Source organism: Giraffa tippelskirchi, chromosome 1 (assembly GCF_054371585.1).
Source record: "Giraffa tippelskirchi isolate mGirTip1 chromosome 1, T2T-mGirTip1v1.2.pri, whole genome shotgun sequence".
NCBI lineage: Eukaryota > Metazoa > Chordata > Mammalia > Artiodactyla > Giraffidae > Giraffa > Giraffa tippelskirchi.
Window position 1 is genome coordinate 204,274,767 of NC_137275.1, and position 23,719 is coordinate 204,298,485.

General features: G+C 47.4%; 2 protein-coding genes across 53 annotated transcripts in view; one reads left to right on the plus strand and one right to left on the minus strand.

Moving 5' to 3' along the window:
- Nucleotides 1-5,446, plus strand: part of SEMA4D (semaphorin 4D) — a 138,697-nt gene extending 133,251 nt beyond the window's left edge. For 7 of the 8 annotated variants that reach the window (XM_081571993.1, XM_081572022.1, XM_081571975.1 and 4 more), the window contains 2 exons: nt 3,766-3,863; nt 4,238-5,446. Coding sequence is in view for 5 of the 8 variants with exons in the window: in XM_081572022.1 (XP_081428148.1) it covers nt 3,766-3,863; nt 4,238-4,264 (125 nt within the window). In the remaining 3 variants the exon portion in view is untranslated. The remainder of the gene's footprint in view (nt 1-3,765; nt 3,864-4,237) is intronic. The other variant, XM_081572044.1, reaches the window with a different exon arrangement.
- SECISBP2 (SECIS binding protein 2) overlaps nt 4,412-23,719 on the minus strand; it is a 39,638-nt gene continuing 20,330 nt past the window's right edge. For 28 of the 45 annotated variants that reach the window (XM_081572228.1, XM_081572220.1, XM_081572165.1 and 25 more), the window contains 7 exons: nt 18,399-18,565; nt 17,580-17,727; nt 16,476-16,599; nt 15,631-15,851; nt 8,676-8,830; nt 8,275-8,467; nt 6,725-7,603 (listed from right to left, as the gene is read on the minus strand). In XM_081572228.1, coding sequence (XP_081428354.1) covers nt 7,503-7,603; nt 8,275-8,467; nt 8,676-8,830; nt 15,631-15,851; nt 16,476-16,599; nt 17,580-17,727; nt 18,399-18,565 — 1,109 coding nt within the window. In that variant the 3' untranslated portion in view covers nt 6,725-7,502. Of the gene's footprint in view, nt 5,414-6,724; nt 7,604-8,274; nt 8,468-8,670; nt 8,831-15,630; nt 15,852-16,475; nt 16,600-17,579; nt 17,728-18,398; nt 18,566-23,719 lie in introns of those variants that run through there. The other 17 variants (XM_081572238.1, XM_081572210.1, XM_081572146.1 and 14 more) reach the window with 5 other exon arrangements.

Here is a 23,719-nt window from a genome sequence, read left to right on the forward strand (position 1 = left end):
TGAGCAAACATGCACACATGCTGGCTGCCAATCCCATCCTCCCAGTATTAGACTCTGTTACATTATTAGGATGGCCAACTCTGTATGGCCAGATAACAACTCTGTTATGATTTCCCCTTCTGTACTTCTGTTTCCCACATAACCAACCACTGTGCCGATCTCCGTTTACTTGGTTCATTGTTTTTCTTGTTCAGTTGCTAAGTCGTATCTGACTCTTTGACACCATGGACTGCAGCATGCTAGGCTCCCTGCTCCTTCAGAATTTCCCGAAATTTGCTCAGATTCATGTCCAGTGAGTCAGTGATCTAAACATCTTACCCTTTGCTGCCCCTTTCTCCTTTTGCCTTCAATCTTTTCCAGCATCAGGGTCTTTTCCAATGACTCAGCTCCTCTCATCAGGTGGCCAAAGTATTGGAGCTTCAACCTCAGCATCAGTCCTTCCAATGAATATTCAGGACTGATTTCCTTTAGGATTGACTGGTTTGATCTCCTTGCTGTCCAAAGACTCTCACAAGTCTTCTCCAGGACCACAGTTCAAAAGCATCAATTCTTTGCTCAGCTTTATGGTCCAACTCTCACATCCATATATGACTACTGGAAAAACCATAGCTTTAACTATACAGACTTTTGTCAGCAAGGGATGGTTCTGCTTTATAATATGCTATCTAGATTTGTCATAGCTTTCCTTCCAAGGAGCAAGCGTCTTTTAATTTCATGGCTGCGGTCATCATCCATTGGTTTTGGAGCCCAAGAAAATAAAACCTGTCCCTGCTTCTGCTTTTTCCCCATTTATTTGCCAGAAATGATGGGATCAGATGCCATGATCTTAAGTTTTTTAAATACTGAGTTTTAAGCCAGCTTTTTCACTCTCCTCTTTCACCTTCAAGAGGCTCTTTAGTTCCTCTTTGCTTTCTGCCCTTAGGGTGGTATCATCTGCGTATCTGAGGTAATTGATATTTCTCCTGGCAATCTTGATTCCAGCTTGTGATTCATGCAGCCCAGAATTTCATGTAATGTACTCTGCAAAGTGAAGTTGCTCAGTTGTGCCCGACTCTTTGTGACCCCATGGACTGTAGCCCCCCAGGCTCCTCCGTTCATGGGATTTTCCAGGCAAGAATACTGGAGTGGGATGCCACTTCCTTCTTCAGGGGATCTCCCCAACCCAGGGATCAAACTCAGGTCTCCTCCATTGCAGGCAGACTCTTCTACTGTCTGAGTGAGCCACCAGGGAATCCCAAATGAAAGTCACTCAGTCCTGTCCAACTCTGGGACCCCATGGACTATATATAGTCCATGGAGTTCTTCAGGCCAGAATAGGGGAGTGGGTAGCTTTTCCCCTTCTCCAGCAGATCTTCCCAACTTAGGACTCAAACCGGGGTCCCCTGCATTGCAGGCGGATTCTTTACCAACTGAGCTATCAGGGTATTCTGCAAAGAAGTTAAATAAGCAAGGTGACAATACAGCCTTGACGTACTCCTTTCCTGGTTTTGAACCAGTCAGTTGTTCTTGGTTGTTGTTTTGCTTGGTTCATACTTGTCATTACTGCCACCCATACTCTGCAGTTAAATCCCTGATTAGCACAGACACACTGGGTACTATTGTCAGCTCCCCAGACCCTCTGCACCAGGAGCCATGTACCTCCTGGGGACCAGCCCTTCCTACTGAGGCTGGAGATTCCATTCCCCTGGTATTGGGTCTCATGACCCGTTTCTGGTGTTCCTTTGACTTCCTCCTTCGTTTTTCTCTGAAGTGCCTCTTCTGGCACACTCAGGGTGTCTGGGGGGAGAGAGCATTTTGAGAGCCTATGTCTTTTCTCCATCTTCACACTTGAGCCCAGCTGGGTGGACAATTTTGATGTGAAAATCATTCCCCAGTGTGTGATGCTGGCTCTGTCTTCTGCTCCTGAGGGTCTCCTTGTGACCCCATGTGACCACTGTCTTTCTGAGTACTGTGTCAATCATTGCCTTACACATGATTGCCTTACCCCTTACCCATGGTAGCCTCTGCCCTTTAACTATCAGAAGTATTCAGCACTTACTTTTCTCATTTCCTGGTCTCCATGAAACTGTTCTCCTACATCCTGGGCTACTTGGCCTGGTCCTCTGTCCATCTTCTCTATCCTGTCACCTCTACTGGTTAGCTTTTCTCAACTTTATCTTTCTCACCCGTTGAATTTTTGTCCCACTGTCACTACTCAGAGGTTTTCATTCTGTTGTCATGACTGCATTCTCTTCTCGTCTCATGGATGTGGTATCTTCTCCCCTTTCTAAGGTTATCGAGAGGATTTTCCAGTCCTTTTCCCTCTCAGTTGTCCCTTTTTTGATGGTTATGTTTCCCTCCGAAGTCTTGGGACCCTTGATAGTTATCTACGCATGGTATGGCCTTTGGATGGGCAGCGTCCCAGCATTCCTGGGAGCCCCTTAGAAATGCATAGCTGCTCCCAAGTCCTGGGGGCATCTCAAGTTCTTCAGGCAGTTCCTACGTGAGCCAGGGAGTTGGTCTGCCCTGCACCCCTCCACTGTCACATGGAGGGGCTCCAGCTAAGCCCACGTGGCTCAGGTTGGGCTATCAGTGAGGACACCGGTTGTCAAGAGGCTGGGGCCTCCTCATTTAGTCTGTAAGCCCACCATTCGGTCTGCCTTCAGTGCAGGTACTGCCCAGGCCCCCGGTCCCGGGCTCTCCAAGACCACCAGTCTTCAGGAGCAGATGGAGGGCAGCATCCTGGCTGTGCACAGCAGTTAGGGCCTGGGGGCTGTGCACTCCTTCTGCACAGCCTGTAAGCGGCCTGCGAGCCTGCCCTGTCTCAGCCCCCAAGGTCCTGAACATCTCCCCACTGCTGGCCTGGGACCCTGCATGCTTGAGTCTAATTCTACCGAGGCTGTTTTCACTGGTCCCTCTGCTTCTTAACTCCCAGGTTTTGTTTCCTCTCCTGTTCTCCATCCATTTTCAAGATGGAGTTTATATATAAATGTGCGTATTTTAAAAGATCCTTTGTCCTTTGAATGGGAATTACCAGGGAAAAGGAAATTACAGATATTCTCTCCCACCTAGAACTTCCATTCATTTCTGTAAAATGCCCTTGGCTGTTGCTGTCAAGATAAGATGAATAATCTTGTGAGGCTGAGATGGTTAGATAGCATCACTGGCTCAAAGGACATGAATTTGAGAAAACTCTGGGCGATAGTGGAGGACCGAGGAGCCTGGCGTGAAAGTCCATGGGGTTGCGAAGAGTCAGACATGACTTAGCAACTGAAAACAAGTGCCTTACAAATTGTGACCTCATATCCGTTAAGTCAAATGATCAAACACACACAGGGAGGTGCGGAGCGAGTGGCAGGTGATGTAAACAGGACCGAATAGTTTCAGAGCCTTGGTCACCAGTCTCCCTTGAGGGAGGTGGCAATGGCCCCGGCCCACCACGATGAGTGCAGTGCCCCGTGAGGTGTGGGGAGTTAGTCCCTCTCCTGGCTGCACCAAAGGTGCCAGTAAGATGTTGGGGACAGGGCCAGTGTGGCCTTGGGGAGCAGCTGCCATGGGAGCTGGTGGGCCTGGGAACTGCAGGCAAGGGACATGACTGGGGAGGCCCCCACAGCCAGGAAGTGAAGGCCTGAGGAGTAAACACCTCATCCAAGCCCACTCCGCTCAGCCCAGCAGAGAGGTGTCACTCAGGTCACAGCATGGTCTCTGTGGTTGGAGGGGACCCCTCCTGGGGGGGCCATGAAGGCCTGGAAGCTGAGATCTGGAGCGCCCCCCTCTATCTTACAGAGGTGACCCAGCAGGAGAGGTGGACCAGAGAGCTCGCCACCTGGAGGGCCGTGGTTGGGGAGCACGACCGCATGATGCAGAGCTGGAGGAAGGCATGGGTATGTGGCCGGGCCCGAGGGAAGACAGGGGTCAGGGATGACAGCTGTTTCTCTTGGGAGCCCATCGTGCCAGTGGGCCCCACATGCTTCCTCCTGGCCTACCAAGCAGTTGTCCTTTCTGAAACCCACACCCCTTCTACTTGTCGCCTTCCAGCACAGGGGGAGGGAAAGGGGGCTCTTACAGGAAACCAAAGTTAGGTGGGGCCAGCTGCTTCCAGCAAGAAGCCCCCCATGGTCACCCTGACCCCTAGCCTGGAGCTTAGTAGGCCCAGGCTTCCCTCCTGCAGGACCCTGGACCCCTTAGGAAGCACATGGGAAGCATGTTCCAGGCTTTTCTGTTCTGCTAAGAACTGAAGTCCATGGTATTCTTTCAGGAAAGCTGTAACCAGGACGCATTCTAGCCACAGGAAGCCGTGCTGACCAGGCTGACTGTGCTGCCACCCTCCACGCAGCCCCGGAGGCCTCAGGACAGTGGGCTGTCTCCCTGTCCGCTGGACACAGCTCTTCGGGTTGCAGAGCAGAGAACACGGAGCCCTGAGGGGGCCTGCGACAGTAGCCAGAACGTCTCTGTTTTAATTAGGTACTTAGATGGGACAGAATGGCCTGTCTGGCAGAAGCAGGAAACTGAGGTTAACAGGCTATAGACAGGAACTCTGGTTAAGACAGTAGTGTGCGTGACGGGTCCTTTTCCAGAAGCGCTGTTGTTACACTCCACAGGTCTGAGTTAATTTCGTGTCATGCAATGGGTCATCCTTCACACAGCCCAGTGTTAGCTCAGCTCTCACGACTGCTGGTTTTACTGCTGGGGAGCCCCCTTCACACTCAGCAGCTCAACTCTAAGAGACAAGGCAGGAAGGACAAGGCTCCAGATGACCAGAATTTGCCTTAAACCTTGAGTAGTGAGGTCCAAACTCAGGCCCTAGCTTGGATGGAAGAGACTTTGTGTTATTCCTCACTAATGTCAGAGCCTGATTCCTAAAGCTCCACGTGTGCACTGGTCCACTCACAGCTGTGGCCCAGGTATCGAGCCTGTCTGATGGAAAAGCCAGCAGGTCAGCATCTCCTGGGTCCCGGTCACTCTGCTCACGAAGGTATGGGTCTAATGAGGCTACTCTGTCCATGTGCTATGGGGGTCCCCAAGTTATCCACACTGCACCTGGAGACTCTGCTGTGTGTGCAAACGTGGCAGCCGAGGCTGTTCAGCCTGGAACCTTATAGGCACTGTTTGTAGAATGACTGCTTTTAGTGGAATGCCCATCTATCATAAAACCATAATCTCTGTTAAATTAAGTGGTACTTCTCATGACCCTAGCAAATGGACGTCTCCTCAGCCTCATGACCACAGCGTGTTTCCAGACCCCCTTGTTCTGAAGCTGGGTGCCTTTGTTCAAGAGCAGCACACATTTCCAGCCAGTCACCTCCAGGATCCGTTGTGAACAAGGCTTTCTCCTTGGTGCTAGGATCGGAAGAGACACTTGGGAGTTACTGTAACATCAGCATGCAGGGTTCTGGTGGGAAAGGTAGTTGAGGATGAGTTCTCATTCTCTGAACTGTCGGAAAAAAATAAAAGAGTTCCACTGAAACGTTTGTTCCATAAAGTGTTTGTACTCGGGAAGCCTGCCTGCTTCCCATGGTGCCATCAGCATAGAGTAGGTCACTGTGTCACCTGCAGCAGTGGCCTCTGCCAGGAAGGTGACACCATGCCCTGGCTGCCAAGGCAACCCAGCATTAAGTCACACGAGAAGGGAACCCTCTCAGCAGCTGAATGTGATGTTAAAAGCCACCTACTTTGTTCAGCTAATCTGACCACCACAGACCCAGAGCCCCTTTGGGGCTCTAGACAGACAACCTGCATCTCTAGCAGAGACTTTTTAATGTGTGTATGGTTTTTTTTTTTAATGTATCAGTTTTATAGTTCTAGACTGCTGAATACAGCTGATAAGTTAACTTTCTGCCTGTAAGTTTATTATGGAACCTTTACTCTCAAATAATCTATTTTCAAACCTACCACAGTTGACAGGGACGGTGGGGCGGGGACCCTCCCCGCTGCTGTTCCTTCTGGTGGCCCTGAGAGAGAAATCTGTGACCGGATGGAGCGCTTGCTGGACCAGATCACATATTCCTCATTGAAACAGCTCAGAAAGTGTATGGGAGAGCAGGGCACTCACTGGGAACAACAGATGAAAGGACAGACTGGCACTTTACACAGACAACCTCCACCTCGCTGCCAGCCCTGGCCACAGCAGGCTCTTTCCAACTCACTGTGCTGTGCTCAAATCACTCAGTCACGTCCAACTCTTTTTGACTTCACGGCCTGTGGCCCACCAGGCTCCTCTGTCCATGGGATTTTTCACAGAAGAATACTAGAGCGTAGGGTGCCATTTCCTCCTCCTGGGGAACTTCCCAACCCAGGGATTGAGTCCGTGTCTCCTGCATCTCTTGCATTACAAGTGGATTCTTTACCACTGAGCCATGCAGGAAGCCCTTCCAACTCATAACTTCACATTATTTTGCTTGCCACAGGCCACTCACTCACAAAAGTACGTCTGCCATGACCGAATTCAACTAACAGCACTTGCAAAGCCCGCAAGATACCTTGCTTGCTTAACAAACGCAAAGCAGTGAAAGTCTGATCCTGCCATTTCTCATGTGACCAGCCTGCCAGCAGGCTGGACCAAGGTGGGTCCAGCAACAGGATCTCTAAGGGCTGGAGACTTCAGTCACTACCCTCGAGATCCAAGAGATATGAGCACAGCAAACCTCTTCCTGCTCGGTCCCCTTCAGTTCAAAGAAGAGTGCCCCCAAAATACAGATCAGGATGTAGGAACTGCTGATTAGACCAAGGTGACACGAGTCTCCAGTGAAATTAAATAATTACTCTTTATTCAAAATAAATAAGCCCTCTTACAGGAAAATACGAAGTAAACTTCTATCCTTCTGGCCTCTAAGAAACCACATTCGCAATATGTTCATTTACAAAAGAAAGAAAATATTTGTAAATTATCAAAACTGAGATTTAGGAACTTCAACATCGTTTCTTTGAAAAATAAACAATAAAAGGAATATTCATGTCAAAAGGTCACAGGTTAGAGAACTGATTTTTCCTCTGAAGCTCATTTTACCAGACCCTCCAAGTATCCCCAAATCTTCTGGCTAAAAAGCCGTATCCTGAGAAAGGTATTCCCCGTACCCCACCCCCACGGCTTCTGCAGGGCTGTGCGGGTCACCGGGACTGGGAACACGGGGTGGAACCACCCCGCCTTCCGAGCCACATCGCCTCAGCTCGCTGCTTTCCACAAACTAACTTGGCTCAGCTGTCCTGCAATGGAGAGATGTTCCACAGCAGCAGAGTACTCTGAGTACCACCTTGTCTGGCATTTTCCAGACTCATATTGTGCTCAGAGAGCCGAGGCTGCATCCCAAGACTTTGTGAGAGGGTCTCCGCCAGCTTACCAAGTGCCCCTCCGCAGGACTCGCAGCTCTTGGACAGGTACAAACACTGCTGGTTACCTCCCCAGCTGAACAGCCATACACAACACAAGTAGGTCAACGAAAAACTGAGAAGAAGAAAAAGGTCCCAAAGTCTTTCAACCCCCCACCCCCACCTCAAATACACAAACACACAGGAACGAACTCTTCTTATAAATTCAAGTTCATCATCTGAGAGGTTGAAGCCTCCAGCGATTCCTCCAGCTCCAGGGCACACCTGTACGCTTCCAAATGGTTTCTCCAGACTTCAACTGGAAACAAGAAAGCACACCACTAACAGACAGGCAGGGTCAGCCAGGGAAAGTGTTAGTCGCTCAGTTGTGTCTGACTCTTTTCGACAACATGGACTGTAGTCCACCAGGCTCCTCTGTCCATGAGATTTTCCAGGCAATAATACCGGAATGGGTTGCCATTTCCTTCTCTAGGGGAATCTTCCCGACCCAGGGATCAAACCTGGGTCTCCTGCATTGCAGGCGGATTGTTTAGCATCTAAGCCACCACAGTCAGGGAAGTCTCTTGGAAAGCAAGCAGCACACAGCCTGCCCAGCAAACTGGCTCTCTAAGTGGGGCCTGGAAAGGACTCAAGCAAAAATCCCCAACTGCAACCTCCCCCTCGTGAACAGGATCAAACAGGTTGGTGCATGCCAGCCTTGACAACCACCCGCCAGGGATACAGCTGTCCTCAAAGCTGCCCTGTTTGGGTGCCATGTGACCCAAGGAAGGTCTGTCTGAGATACCCACTAACCAGCCCTCCCCTCTCACATCTGAGACCACCTCTTAAACAAGCGCCGGGGCTTAACAGGGCCTTCTGCAGCTAGTTTTGCCACAGTGGCCATGCCGCTCTCCTGGGCGCCCTGTTTAATCAGCATCGATGAAGACCTAGAGGACGATGGGCCCCAACTCCACTGCCCCCAGCACTCACTGTAGTGTGGCTCCTCTTTTCCAGCGGGGGCCAGGGGGCTGTCCTCCGCAGGGTAGCTGGGGCCCTGATTGGGTGGGCTGGCGGGGGCGCAGGGCCCGGGCTCGCCTGGTGGCTCCTGACGCGCATTCTCCAGCATAGTCCTATAGGCCTGCCGGGCCGCCATCGTCAGCTCTACCATCTTGTGGAACTGGTCCTTGAGGAGAAACCAGAGTACAAGTGAGGTCGCCTGCACACTGATGAAGGCACGCTCTACAGGAAAGGGGGCTGCTGCCCTCAGGCCTTCTCGAGGCTCCTCTGTGGCAGCAGTGAGCCCAGGGCTCCTCGGCCAGTGAAGTGCAGACAACCTCCATCCCCCAACTCTCTCCCAGAGCAAGGCAGGCCAGCACCCCCTCCCACCTCACCTGGGCCCCGTCGTAGCTGAAGATGCCCACCACGCTGACGGGGACAGCCTTGTTCAGGCTGCGCCCCAGAGCTTTGCGGTTGAGAGCAAACACAAAGGGGATGTTCTGGTCACAGGCGTAGTCAATGATGGTGTGCAGGGTGTCGTCTAGCCCACCTGCTCGGAGGACAAGGAGAATGACAGGGGAGGGCATCCCAGGAGCGCCCTGGCGACACTGGCTGCCCAGAGCTTTTCCCGATGGACGGTGACACTCCCGGCTACTTCCTCCCTCAAACCAGTGCCCCAGGCCGAGTTTCACCGGGAAAGCCAGTCACTGTGGTGGAAGTACACTGTTACTCTCAGCCACATGGAAGAAATCAACTGTTCAAGAGACACTTCTAAAGCAATAAATCACTATAATAAAATATGTCCACGACAAGTCAGCAGCTGGCGCTGTGTGAAATGGGACAAAGAAGCCTTAGCCATGTTTGCTGAATACTGTGTGCCAGTCTGGGTCTAATGGCCTTGGGTGGATTGGCTCCTATAGCCTCACAAAACCCTAAGAGGGGAGGCGGTACCCACTTAAAAAGATGGAAACCTGGAGCCCAGGGAGGTCACTGAGTGATCCTACCCTGCCTCCCAGTGAGACACCAGCCTGGTAGGAGGAGGGTGGGGAGAGTAGTGGTGGCACTACAAGCAGAGAGGGTAAAAAGCTGTGTGTGAGTGACGCTCACACAGAGTCGGAAACCCAGCAACACTGACAAACTACTACCAACAAGAGAATCACATCCGGGCATCTGTGCATGAGTAACACAGAAACCACCCATACATGTGCAAACATGAGCCAGCCAGAACGCAGAACGGGAGAGGTGATTCCACGTACAAGTGCAACCAAAGGCTACAACAGGTGAGGATAAATGTAGCAAGAAACATGAGCGATTTACAAAGCAGCCTCAACATGCTAGTGAAACACAAAAGAAAATCTAAGCCAAAGGCATCTATGCTCTTGGATGGAATGAACCAATATGATCATATGTCAATGCTACATTAACCTAAAACTTTTTATACTGTAATTTACTCTAAGTGGGACTTTTTTTGAGAAATACAAAATACACAAAATGAGAATGGCCTTTTGAAAAAGGGAATTAATGTCAGGCTAGCATTTCCAGATTTTAAAGCTTGCTATAGAACTGTAAGAACATAAATTATGGGATACAGGGTGACAGAATGAAGGCCCAGAAATCACCCGAATGTGTGGCACTTAAGCAGGTTGGCAAGAGTCCCATGAAGCACAGAAGGTGCAAAGAGACAGCGGGGTCAGCCTCTGCAAAAATCCATCTCAGACTGAAATGCATTCTACCTACATAAATAAAAATGAAAACAGAAGAACAAGGAAAAAAACCAAATTAAAAAAAAAAAATTAATAACCCTGGAGTAGGAAGGTTGAAGAATGACATAAAACCTAGATGCAATAAAAACAAGATTAAAAATATCCACATATACACACCCAATCTCTGTCAAAGAGATTGGCCAAAGAGGCTTAAAGAAAAACGGGCACGTGACAAACTGGAAAAGCATTCACAATTCTTAACCAAAGTGGCTCTTATTGTTAAAAAAAAAAAAAAAAAAAGGTATATGTGAATATAGAAGACTGACATCCTGAAAGACAAACGGGCAAATAATCAACAATTCACAGAAAATGCCAAGCCCTTAAACAGTGGAAAGATGCTCAGTCTTGCCTCACAAGAAAATGCTAACAGAATCACCCGAAGACCGGGGGAGGCTGGGAGGAAGCAGCATGCCAGCCTGTGGGGGCTGCAGTGTCCCCTAGAGGCAGTGTGGCCCCACCCCAGTTCTTCTGCAAACTGACCACTTCCTGAGGGAACACACAACACCTACAGGAAAAAGAAAAAATCTCCTAAGATCTCTTATCACCTGGTACCTAATTACACATGATTACCTAATTTTCTTTCAAAAGAACAACTTTTCAAATGCACACCCAACCTCGGATATGCAGATGGTATCACTCTAATGGCAGAAAGGAACAGGAACTAAAGAGCCTCTTGATGAGGGTGATAGAGGAGAGTAAAACAGCTGGCTTAAAACTCAACATTCAGAAAACTAAGATCATGGTATCTGGTCCCATCACTTCATGGCAAATAGATAGAGGGAAAAAGTGGAAACAGTGGCAGATTTTATTTTCTGGGCTCCAAAATCAAGTGGATGGTGACTGCAGCCACAAAATTAAAAGACGCTTACTCCTTGGAAGAAAAGCTATGACAAACCTAGACAGTGTATTAAGAAGCAGAAACATCACTCTGCCAACAAAGGTCCATAGCGTCAAAGCTACAGCTTTTCCAGTAGTCATGTATGGATGTGAGAGTTGGACTATACAGAAAGTTGGACCATAAAGAAGGTTGAGTACTGAAGAATTGATGCTTTCGAACTATGGTGCTGGAGAAGATTCTTGAGAGTCCCTTGAGAACAAGGAGATCAAACCAGTCAATCCTAAAGGAAATCAACCCTGAATATTCACTGGAAGGACTGATGCTGAAGCTGAAGCTCCAATCCTTTGGGCACCTGATTATGACGAGCCGACTCATTGGAAAAGACCCTGATGCTGGGAAAGATTGAGGGCAGGAGGGGAAGGGAGCAACGGTGGATTGAGACAATTGGATGGCATCACTGACTCAATGGACATGAGTTTGAGCAAACTCTGGGAGATAGTGAAGGACAGGGAAGCCTGGCATGCTGCAGTCCACGGGGTCACAAAGAGCTGGACATGACTTAATGATTGAACAACAACTGCTTTTGAGGGAACTGGGAATTCATTCCACAGCTGATTTAATAGGGAATTAATGGTTAAGCCCCACATCCTTTTAATCTGTCCATCCCCTTCCCACATCTACCCGCAGAGATCAAAGGTGATGAGGAAGCAACTTCTGGGGATATGAACTTTAAAGAAAATTCACTCCTAAGCAGGTAGGGAAAAGGGGGAGGCAGGACCAGAGGTTAGGCGATAGCTGCATTCCTTACAGTGAGATGTTTCCAATGGGAGACTGACCAACTCGCCTAAACGTCAGCTCCGTGGTCTCTCACTCAAGGATGACTCAGCTTTGTGTCCACCCCAGCTCAGGAACTGATCACAGAGGCTATTTGAGCAGTGTGCAGAAAAGAGCTATAACAAGACTGGCCAGATGGCTGCTCTCCTAAAAAAGGCCAGCTTACTTGGCTGACCCTTGGCTGGCGCCTGAACTCGGACTTTGGGGGTGCCCCTGTGACCCCATCTGGTAAGAGTGACTACTGTTCCCGAAATGCATATGCAGATTACACTAAACACTGGCTTTCCTTCTGCAAGTCTGGAATGTGGGGACCTGCCTGGCAGAGCGTGCCCTTGTGACCAGCCCCAATAAAAATCCTGAGTGTTCACCTCTATTGAGCTTCCCTGGTAGATGACACGACACTTTACACGTTTCACTGCATCTCGTTTTGGGGAATTCAGCCTGTCCTGACTCCCCCCCGGAGAGGATGCTGCAGGCGTGCACTGCTTTCCCTAACGCAGCAGCCAAGTCTCAATGATTTTGCTCGGCCTTGTCCCCAGCCAACGTCACTTGTAAGAGCTGAAAAATATCTCCAAGTGCCAGCTTCTCAAAGTTTCACAGCAAGACAAAACAAGTAAATGCTATATCCGATCAACAATTCCCATTTAAAGTTTAAGTTCAGAATTATTAGGCAAAATGCCACTCTGAGCAAATAATAGTATTTCAACATAATCCCAGGCCGTAATACTCAATTTTACCTTTAAAATGACCACAATCTATTGGCTGTCTTTACCAAGGAAGAAACATTCCTAGAACATGTAATCAAGTTCCTTATGCCTCAAGGCAAAAAACAAAGAAACAAAAAAAAATAGGTAGTAACGAATTAGTAAACAACGTATTTTAAATGCATTAACAAATCCTTAAGATGCCCTCTCAGCTCCATTCTCTGGCACGATCAGAGGAGTAGGGGCTTAGAGAAAGAGCAAGGTGGACCACCAACTGAATACACATATTCCCGGTTTTTGGTTTGTCTTTTAAAGATGAAAATCCACAGGAGACTCTGAGACGAGTAAAAAAATTTTGGAAATTGAAACACCAACAGGTGACTCAGCTGACCTAAGCCACCAGCGGGAAAACGCCTAGAAGCACCAGTGGGAAAACATCCATACCCTAGAATTCATCCCCCAGAGCTCGGCAACTAACTGGCAGCACCAGGCATTTGAGAGACAGTGTGGAGTTCAGATGAGGTGACAGCAAGCTGGTGTCCATACCTGCTTCACTCAACCAACACCCTGGTGCTGGGGCTGTGGTGCAGCAGGGCAGCAGGTCTTCAGGACACTGGGCCCACACTTCTAACTGTGAATGTCAGGATAAGGCCATGGTCACAGGGTAGAGGTCAAGGCCTCCACCCCTTCACACCAGACTCCCAGCAGAAAGTAAGAGAGTTCTTCCCCAGGAAACGTGGCATCAGAGATGCACCCCGTACAGTGCTTTCCAACAGAGCAGCAGCCCAGTCGCCATCCCACAGCAAAGGTTCTAGCCTGGGATCCTTGAAGTGGCAGCAGCAACTAAGAACTTACTGGAAATACAAATTTTGGGGTCCGCTGGACCTGCTCAGGGACAAACTCTGTAATCTAGGTTTTCATCAGCTTCTCAGGTGACTATGATGCTTACTACAGTACAAGAACCACTGCTCTCAAATGCGGCACAAAGCCTTTAAGTGCTAGCCCCAACCCCAGAATTCTAGTCAGCTTTGTTGTTGATTGGTCACTTGTTGACTCCAACTCTTTTGTGACCCACTGGACTGTAGCCCGCCAGGCTCCTCTGTCCATGGGATTCCCCAGGCAAGAATACTAGAGTGGGTTGCCATTTCCTACTTCAGGGGATCTTCCTGACCCAGGATCAAACCCAAGTCTTAGGCACTGGTAGGGGGATTCACTCAGCCACCAGTGAAGTCCCTAGCCAGCTTCAGCAGCTGCTAAAGACAAACAGACAAGCAGACCTGGGCATCTGCAGAAACCTCCACCATGAGCCCAAAAAGCAAACCACCTGGGCAGGGAGGCTGTGCAGGGAGAAGGGACCCTCACATCACTATGATTCCCAGGGAGGAAATGCATCCACGAAGCAACAGCTACAAACACAGGAACTTTGGAGAACAATAAAAATAGCTCCCAGAAATTAAAAATAACAGCAGAAATGAAAGATTAAGAAGCATAACTGAAGAATCCTTACAGAAAACAGAACTGAAGAGCTGAAAAGAAGAAGAAAACTAACAGGTGGATGACAGTGCAGGAGACCCAGCATCTGAGCAGCACAGTTCTAGGGGGAGCCGAGAGAGGAGCAACAGGAGGGAGATTCAGAGCACAAACCCAGCAGCATGTCCCGAACTGAGCACACTGCCTGTAAGCCGTCCCACCTCTCAGAACCCTGGGCACAGGGTTCCCACAAGCTTCCAGAGAGAAGGGAGAAAAGAAATAAAGGTCAGAAATTGGAAAGACTGGATTTCAAGCACCATCTTCTAGATGCCCTGCCATTTTTTCTCATAAGCCACTGACGGGGGGATGCACACACCCCAAGACAAGGGAGTATGTGAGAGCCAACAAACACCACAGCCACCAGAAGACATCCCCAGGATGACAGCTGCATGGGAGGCAGGGCTAGAATGGCCCCAGAGGAGGAGCTGCAGAATGCCCGAAGCATCCACTACTTTAAGAAGGGGGTTCAGGCAGCTGGTTGAGAGCTTGAGGGGTGATTCGTGTTAAAGCCCAGCGTCTGCCATGGGATTGTGGTCTGGACACTGCCAGTGTACAACCAAAGGGACAAACCTGAGAGCCCTTTCTGATGGCAGGAACTGGATCTGCCTCCAGCTTGGACTGGGATGAGTCCATGGGGCTGGCCATGAGCAGATCCAGCTGCTGCCCAAGGGCCCCTGGATGCTGCAGGCAAGTCAGGAAACCTCAAGTGTTCAGATTGGAAATAGCAACTGGAAAGATTCAGCACTGGGATTTGGACTGGTTCTCTGAAAGCGCTGTTCCAGCCAAGTGGAACTCTACACCGCAGGAGAGAGCAATGGGACCAGAGCAGGAGTCTGAATGTTGAGACCAAGATGGAGGACCGGCATCTGAGTGACGGCATCCTGCTCCTAACAGCCCCTCTACTGCGCATCCCCAGGAGGACACCAAGTGGGTCAGCTGAGGGCCAGGGAGATGTCAGACATCCGTCTGTTGGTCACCTCACCCAGCACATCACATGCCGAAAAAGAGAACCAACATTCCAGCATCAGTAGGATGGCCAAGGGCTTGGACAAACCCACACCTTTAGTAAGTGGACAGACGAGTTAGTCACACACTGAGGAAACGCCCAATGCAGGGACTGCCTAGCTGCCAGTCACAAAATCTCTGTGGTGTGAGGGACCACCCCCCAAAGCTCCAGAGGAAAGCAGCACTGCACCCGGCCTGCTGCATGAGGGTGACAAACCCTCTCTGGTCCGCGTGGGCCAGCCGGAACCATGTGGTGAAGACTGCAGGGGCCCAGCTGCTCAGAATGATCACTTGGTGATCCAGCGAACTTTGGAAACAAACATGTAAAACAGACAGCCAGTGGGGATTTGTTGTATGAAGTAGGGAGCTCAACCTGGTGCTCTGTGACAGCCTAGACTGGTGGGATGGGATGGGGTGGGGTGGGGTGGGAGGTGGGAGGGAGGTTCAAGAGGGAGGGGACATACGTATGCCTATGGCTGATTCATGTTGATGTGTGACACAAAACTGTAAAGCAATTATCCTCCAATTAAAAATAAATTTTAAAAAACCTCAACTAAAAGAAAATGAAACAAACTGCACTTCCAAGGTCCCCAACCCCAAGTAGCTGACGGGCGTGTGGTGGCCAGAGGGCGTGTACTGCAGGAGCCACACACCAGGGACCACACAGCACCCTTACCTTTCGACTGTATCTTCTCACAGTTTGGAGAGATGATGATGCATTTCAACTTTCTGAGCTTCAGATGTTTGAGGACTTCCCTCAGCCCCAACACAAGTCGGCGTTTGGCTTTAGCCTTGACTGGATCTTTCTGGTACATACGATCTTGGAAACGAACCAGCTCTTTCAGCAGGTCCGTAACACAGGCGTCAACTTCTTTACTGAGCATTTGGCTGCAGTAGCTGAAAGGAACATTGGACACGGTCACCTTTCCTCTGGCTGCGATACTCGGGCATGATGCTCCCGGCACACCTCAGATGAGGTGTGGGCAGTTCAGCTCCTCTAAAGGAATCATGCTTTGATGAGTAATGCCAGTCAAAAAGGTGGGATTCCTGACTGACAGAATTTTATAAAAGATGTGGATGGAGGCATCCTCCCCACCCCCAACCACAAGGGACAAAGACTTCTGGGCCCCACATCCCCAGGGCAGCCACTCCCAGGCACCTCTCCTCGTGAAGACAAACATCTGCAGAGTCTACCCTGAAGAAAAGTGGGAGGGAAAGAGGCGGAGCAACCTAAGAAATTACACACAGAAAGGGACCTCAGATCATGAGCTGTCACCTTACTACCCGTTCCCAATCACAAACGTGGATTCAAGGGCACCTCAGGGATCATGGAACGAGGACAGAGACCTCTCGCGAGCAGATTAGGTAGCCCTGGCATGTGTTAAGACCAGGTCCTAGCCACCTTCCACCAGGAGGACACAAACACCACGGCCCAGCCTGGCCGCTTTACTGTACCGAGCATGGCAGGCAAAGAACTTGAGGCCCAAGATCAGAGTGAGCCCAATGCCCCGGCTCACTCACTCCCTGAACCGCCGGCTGTGGATCTTGGGGCAGGCCTCCGTCTCCTTCTGGGGCTCAGCTCCCAGCTGCTCCTCTGACTTGCTCTCCTCCACAGGAACACAGGACACAGACTCTTTCGTTTCCCCTGGAATTTCAGAGAAAGATCTCACAGCAGGGCCCCCCTGCAGGGCTCGGTGCACAGACTGAGGGGCCTGGGGCAGGAAATGCAACAGCGCATCCACGACAGCGTTGCCAGAGCACCCAGACTCAGCGGCTGGCCTCTCCACCACCCGTGGGTGTAGCTCATAAAACCCTGAGCAGCCTGTGTGGCAGGGGCCTCGGGCCTCTAGGCTGGATGGCAGTGGACTCAAGCTGGAGATGCACCAGGGGGAAATGCCAGCAGGAGGTGTGCTCGCATTTCTTATATACACCCCAAGCTGCCACAGCATCTCTGCTTCTAACGGAGCCCATATGGAAACTCCCACAACACCCACGTGCCACCTGGAATGTTTGTACACCTGAATGCTATGCCATACTGACAATCAGGAACTTTTTTGGCCACAGACATACTGCCGGCCAGAAGAACACACAAGATTCCACTGGAATGAAGCTTGAAAGCTCATGGGTGAACTGCAGACGGGGTGAGGCCTTGGACCAGAATCATGGGGACTCAGGGGCCATTCTGCTTCTGAACTGGGTATGATCTGTGTACTGTTCCAAAAGGGTAATTCAATAAAAAGCTTCCTTAACCCATTTTTTTGGAATGACACCATGTCTCACACACTTGTGGGCAAGCACCTTTGCACTTAATGGTGTTATTCTCATGGCAATTTCAAACTGCAAGGACCATCCAGTATCACACAGATCGAGCTCAGGGGCCTCATCCCTTTGTCTCTCACAGCCCCGAGAAGCAGAGGCACCAGAAGCTCAACTTGTTCACAGGGATGTCCTCTTACTGTCAAGTCAGGACACTGAAACATGTCTGCATTCCCAAGGCCCAAGGCCCAAGGCCCTCTTGCTTTTACCACATAGCGACCGGGCTGGGCAAAGGCCAGACAATTGGCTGTGTACACGGCTACTCCCATCGAGGGATTCTTTAAGATGCAAACCAACGGAACTCAATACCTAACACGTCAGGTGGCCTGAGGACCTGATCGTCACTGCCGCTCTCTTCATCTTGCACATCCTGCACATCGTCACTGGGAAACGCTGGGCTCAGAGCATTTTCCTGGAGACGCTGCTGCTTTCTCTCTTGCCGTTCTTTCAAAATAATCTTTAAAGTTAAATAAACGATTGAAACACCTAAACACTCGCATCTGAAAATAAGCTCTTCTGTGAAATAAGCCACCCGCATTGAGTTGGCTGGCACTGTACCTGTTTGTGCCCTTACTCCCCCAGCCACCTGCCCCCTCCCTCTCACCCATGGCCCAGGAACAGCAGGCTCCCCTGGGGAAACAGCACTGCATGTGAAACGTGGGCTCTGATGCAACTGTACAGCTCAATCTGGCCCTAGGCAAGACACGCCTTCCCCCATCTGAGACTCACAATACCCCACAGGCTGCTTTGAGAGTTAAATCAAAGACGTGTGGCAGGAAGTGTCCAATATTTACCAAATCAGAGCATCAGACACAACGCCTCAGGGTAGGATGAGGGTAAAAAATGAAAACGAGAACAGACTTCCCCCATTTCTGGATTTCTGTCCATGTCACTACAAAGTATGAAATGAATAAATAAATAAGGCCTCCCCCTCCAGCAGTTGAGGCGCTCTGCACACCATGAGGGGAGAGCCAGGATCATCTTTCAGAGCATCGTGCATGCATCTTGATTCAGAGCAGCTTCAAATCAGAGTAAATGTTAAAAATCTAAAAACCTAAGAGTCGGAAGAAGTAGAACAGATACAGCAGAGCCTTACTCGCGCCCAATTTCAAACAAAATGCCACACACCTTCTTTAGTGGGGTTGGCTTCTTGGCCTTGGGGACCTCCCTCTGCTTCCCTTTCTTCGTCATGGGGGAAGTGGAGTCTAACGGGTTGTGCGGGGTCTTCACCTGGGCAAGGCGGTGGCCCTTCTTCCCTGACATGGAGTCTTTGGAGAGGACGGGCACTGCCCCAACTGCAACACAGTACGGACACACGGCTCAGGCTGCCACTCGCCGCCTGCCAGGCTCCAGAGGCAGGCTTGCTGCAGATCTGTCTCAGGGGCTTCCTGTGCTGCCCACCCATCCCCACAACCTTCCTCATCCCCATCAAACTGTCCCTGAGAGAACCAGTTTCCTATCCCCATAATCAAACCTCCTACATTTTTCAGCTAAGTCTGATGATGTGTTTGGGTCTCATTTTTTGATGAGCTTTTCCAGGTAGCTTGTACTTAAGATGCCCCTTTTACTCCACCATTTTCAGCTGACCCTGCCTTTCCAGAAGTTGGCCACTGGCTTCCTTCTACCTCATGTATATATATATATAACTTATACCTCACTATCTTAAAAGGCCCTTATATAAGACCCTAGCAATATTTTGAGTTGATTCTCTTGAGTTTTCTAGACGTACGTTCCTAAATTCCCTGCAGAGTAAATACATGATCACAATCACTGCTCTGAACACTTTCACTGCATACTGTGGTTCTGCTCTATTTCCCACCTTGTTCCTGTTCCAAGGGAATAGTTAATTTGTGCCTACTTTCCCCCAACTTTTTAATTAGGACAACTTCTAAACACACACCAAATAAAAGAGAATGTATAACAACAAACCCATGTACTCATTCATTGTCCGGCTTCAACAACCATCAGTATTTTTCCAAAGATATTTTACCCACCCTCCTTAATTTTGGTACATGTTTTTAAAAGTACTGTGTAGACACAGGGGTGCCTCCTGGAAAGACAACCCAAAAACAAAAACAATAAAAAAACAACTAAGCAGAGACATCAGCAACCACACACTGTGGGGAAGGCAGCCACCAGATTCAGACCAGGCTGTTTCTCAAACAAAACAAAACAAGACAAAAAACACCCCATCACAATCACTACCTTCAGAAGGAAAAAATCAAATACCCAGTTGCTACAATGTATTAACTAAAAGTCAGTATTCAACAAAAAATTGTGAAACTTTAAAAGAAACAAGAAAGTGTAACTCACCCTAAAGAAAAAAGGAAGTTATCAGAAACTGTCTTTTGAGTGCCTTCAGCTGACCAAGAAATGAAGGCAACTGTGAGACTAGATATAACCCCAGAATTTCAATAAATACAAATAATAAGGAGAGAGGCTCAACAGAAGATTTGAGATGGGAGAAAAATCAATGAACTTAAAGATAAATCAACAGAAATCATTTAATTTAAAGAAAAGATTTTAAAAGAGCCTCCAGAGACCTGTGGGGCAACAACAAATATCCCAATATATATAAAATGAGAATGCCAGGAGAGCAAAGAGAAAAGACAAAATATTTTGAAGAAATAATGGCCCTCAACTTCCCAAATTCAATGAATATTTTAACTGAAAAACTCATAATAGGATAAGTATTACTCAACCACAGGTAGGAAGTATGCAGATATCCCGACACAGACACATCATAGTCAAACTGCTGAAGGTCAAAACAAAAACAGCAAGGGAAAAACAACTCGTCACAGAAAGTGGAACAAGAAGACAAGTAATATTTGACATCTCACTGGCAACAATGGAGGCAGGAGGGCAATGGAATGACATTCAAAGAAGGGAGGGGAAAAACCTGTCAATCAAGGATTCTATATCCAGTGAAAATATCCTTCAAAAAATGAATCTAAAATATAGATGTTTCTAGGTAAATAAGGACTGAATTTGTTGCTTGATTTATTTATTTATAAGCAAGTACTTTCTTACTTTTAAGAAAATTAGTTTTTTAAAGTAAAGGAAAAAAATCAAAGGAATCAAAATGGTACTATATATTTATTTAACATAAAAGAAAACAGTTAAAGAGGAACGGAGGAATAAATTAAGGCATGAAAGAATCAGAAAAAAACAATAGTAACAGCAGTAAATCCAACCACAGTAACAATAGCATTAAACATGAATGAACAAAGCACCCCACTCAGCCTGGATTAAACAGAAAGCTCCGACTATAAGCTGTCTACCAGAAACACATCTTAAAGACACTGGTAGGTGGCCAAAGCTACTCTTCCCTATGCTGCTGGTAAAAGCATTCACCTCCTCATTAATCTGATCAGCCAGTTGGGAAGGCCAAACCTGGGCTCCAGAATAGATATAAGTCACCAAAGGCCTTTAAGTTGTGTTCTGGCAAGAAAGCCTCTTGTAGGATATTTGGTACTAGCTAATCTAACAATAAAAAAGAGAAATTCTGAATTCCTCTCAGCTGATTTTTACTTTTTCTGGTAAGAATGGTTCCATTACTGATGTCAAAAAGGAGATGATGGACATGTCAGTATCTGGGCATCACTGGGATCTGTGGCCAAAACATCCTTTCAATACTACCAAAATCCAACAACCCAATAACCAACCTTACAATCTAACAACCTCAAACTACTTAAAAATATCATCTGATTGAGGGCCCCTACTTCTTGCCAAACTGTCTTGAACTTCATATACAATTCCATCTAAAAGGTCCAACTTGAATCTAGCTGCAAAAGAGCCACCTTATATAGCCTCAGAGGTAGTTCCCTCACTTTTCTTGCTTTTACCTTTGGCTGGAGGTCTAGAACATTCAGTTAGTAGCTCACATGCTTCCCTGTAGGCTCCCCAAGAAGCTACATTTTTCAGAATCAGAGGTTGGCCAAGCACTTTCCTGACTTTTCTGGAAAAAACACTGCAGACCTTTCCCAAACAGACGCTGAGCAAAGTAACTTTGAAGGAGGAATACCTAAGAAGGCAGTGATCCTAAGCTTTGATACACTGAAGAATTACTCATACATGTGATGTATGATCCTGAAATGAAAAAAATTACCAAAATCATTGGGAGAGAAATTTAAATACAGACTGGATACAAGATGCTAACAAAAAAATAATCATTATTATTATTATAAGGGAGAATGGCAGAATGGTTCAATTAAAAATAAAATCACTATCAATTAGAAATACTGACTGATGTATTTACAGGTTAAATGACATGATGTCTACAAGTACTTCAGGGGAAAAAAACAGAGTTCCAGATGCAACAGGACTGACAAAATGCTGGTAACTGATGGAGCTGGGTAATGGGCATATGGTGGCAGTCTTCATCTTATTCTACTTTTGACTAGGTTTTAAACGTTCCACCACAAAAAGTGAAAAACAAGGACAAAACAAAACCAAAAGTCGCACTGTGTGCTTGTTAAAAACACCTACTGCTCATCCCATACCAAGTGGTTCTAAGTGTACCACATCAGAGGTGTTCCAGAACCTGCACTTTCAGCTTGCTCCCAGCAGTGCCATTGCTGGCAGTCCTGGGGATACTGCATGAAAAAGAAATACTAGGTTCAAGGACATGTTGTCAACTGGTGCCTCAGCCACTGTATACTTGGACTAAATTAACTGCATTCACACATTTTAAATTTGTGGCTCTTAATTAAGGTCACTATGAAACTCACTAAGACTTACTTCTGCTATACCTATGAGAAGGCTATTTAGGAAACTGCTGACTATACCATTCAGCAGCCCATATAAAATAATCCACATGAGAAACAGCATTTAGAATTTTAGAATTTTCAGCTTTAAAAAACTCCCACCTCCACCAACAAACATTTCATTTATATTAAGTTCTAGAACAGGAAAAAACAGTCTATGGCAGGAAAAAAAAAATCAGAACCTTGGTTGTCTGCAAGTAGCAGCAGGGACTGACTGGGATGGGAAGGCGCTGGAATTTCAAAGGTGCTGATTATGTTCTACACAGCCAGAAGTTTGGGTTACAAAGTTATATATTTGCCAGAACTCTTAAAATGATACACTTAAGATCTGTGCATGTCACTAAATGTGTATTTTGCCACCAAAGGAAAATAAGAATATTGAACTCTAATGATATGCATGCTTGGTGGTAAAATATACTGATGTCTGCAAGTTACTTTGAAATGCAGCGGAAATAAAATACAAATAAATTGACATTGGATAAACTGATGGATAGATTGGGGTCAGCAAACTTCCTTAAAGGGCCAGAGTAAATATTTTAAGCTAATGAGCATACCCATATTACAACACTCAAATGCCATTCTAGTTCAAAAGCAGCCACAGATAATACTTAAATACATGTGTGTTGGCTGTGTTCTAATAAAACTTTACAAGTATCCAGGTTGCCTCCCAGGTGGTGTGGTGGTAAAGAATCCACCTGCCAATGCAGGGGACGCAAGAGACATGGGTTTGACCCCTGGGTCGGGAAGATCCCCAAAGTAGGAAATGGCAATCCAATCCAGTATTCTTGCCTGGAAAATTCCATGGACAGAGGAGCCTGGTGAGCTTACAGTGCCCACATACATACTCTTTGTATGTGTGCAAAGAGTTGGACATAACTGAGCACACATACACACTCATAGCAGCAGGATATAGTTGACTGACCTCTGGAAAAGTTATGTGACTGAAAAAAATTAGGAACAACTGTACAATCTAGGTGGTGAGTACATGGGTATTCACTGCATGATTTTATTCAGCTTTTCCAGATGCTTGAAAATTTTTGGAAAAAACAAAAATATTCTACCTCCCTTCCCTTGAGGAAACAAATTATGTTTATCCCTTCTAGGATTGATGCCATAATAAAATTATCACCAGACTAAGGGGTTTATAAGTAAAATTACATGATGTCCACAAATTGCTTTAAAATGTTTCAGGAAAAAAAAAGCAAGCTTCATCATTTCCTTGGATCCTATTTTTCACTTTTAAACCACCTCAAAGGAAAACATATCTACAAGACTATGTGGCAAATGAGCATTTCTTTATGTCACATTACCAATTTTAACTGTCTCGGCTCTCAGGCATGTTTCAGAGAAAATGACCACATCACTAAGGAGCTAACACTGCCACCTGCTGTGTTCCCATGGACAAGCAGGTAATTCATTTCTACCAAATGCAGCTTGATAACCTGCATAGAGCACTTATATATTATAATATTTTCACCAGGTCATCACATCAAGTGGAAAACCCATCTTTTAATAAGACCTATTTCTTAAAACCATCACACTTAATTAACTTAAAAATTTTTGTGGTAAAATACATATAACATAAAAACCACTATTTTAACCATTCTTCACTTCACAATTCAGTGGCATAAATTATGTTCAAAATGTTGCTGCAACCATCACCACTACCTATTTCCAAAGCTT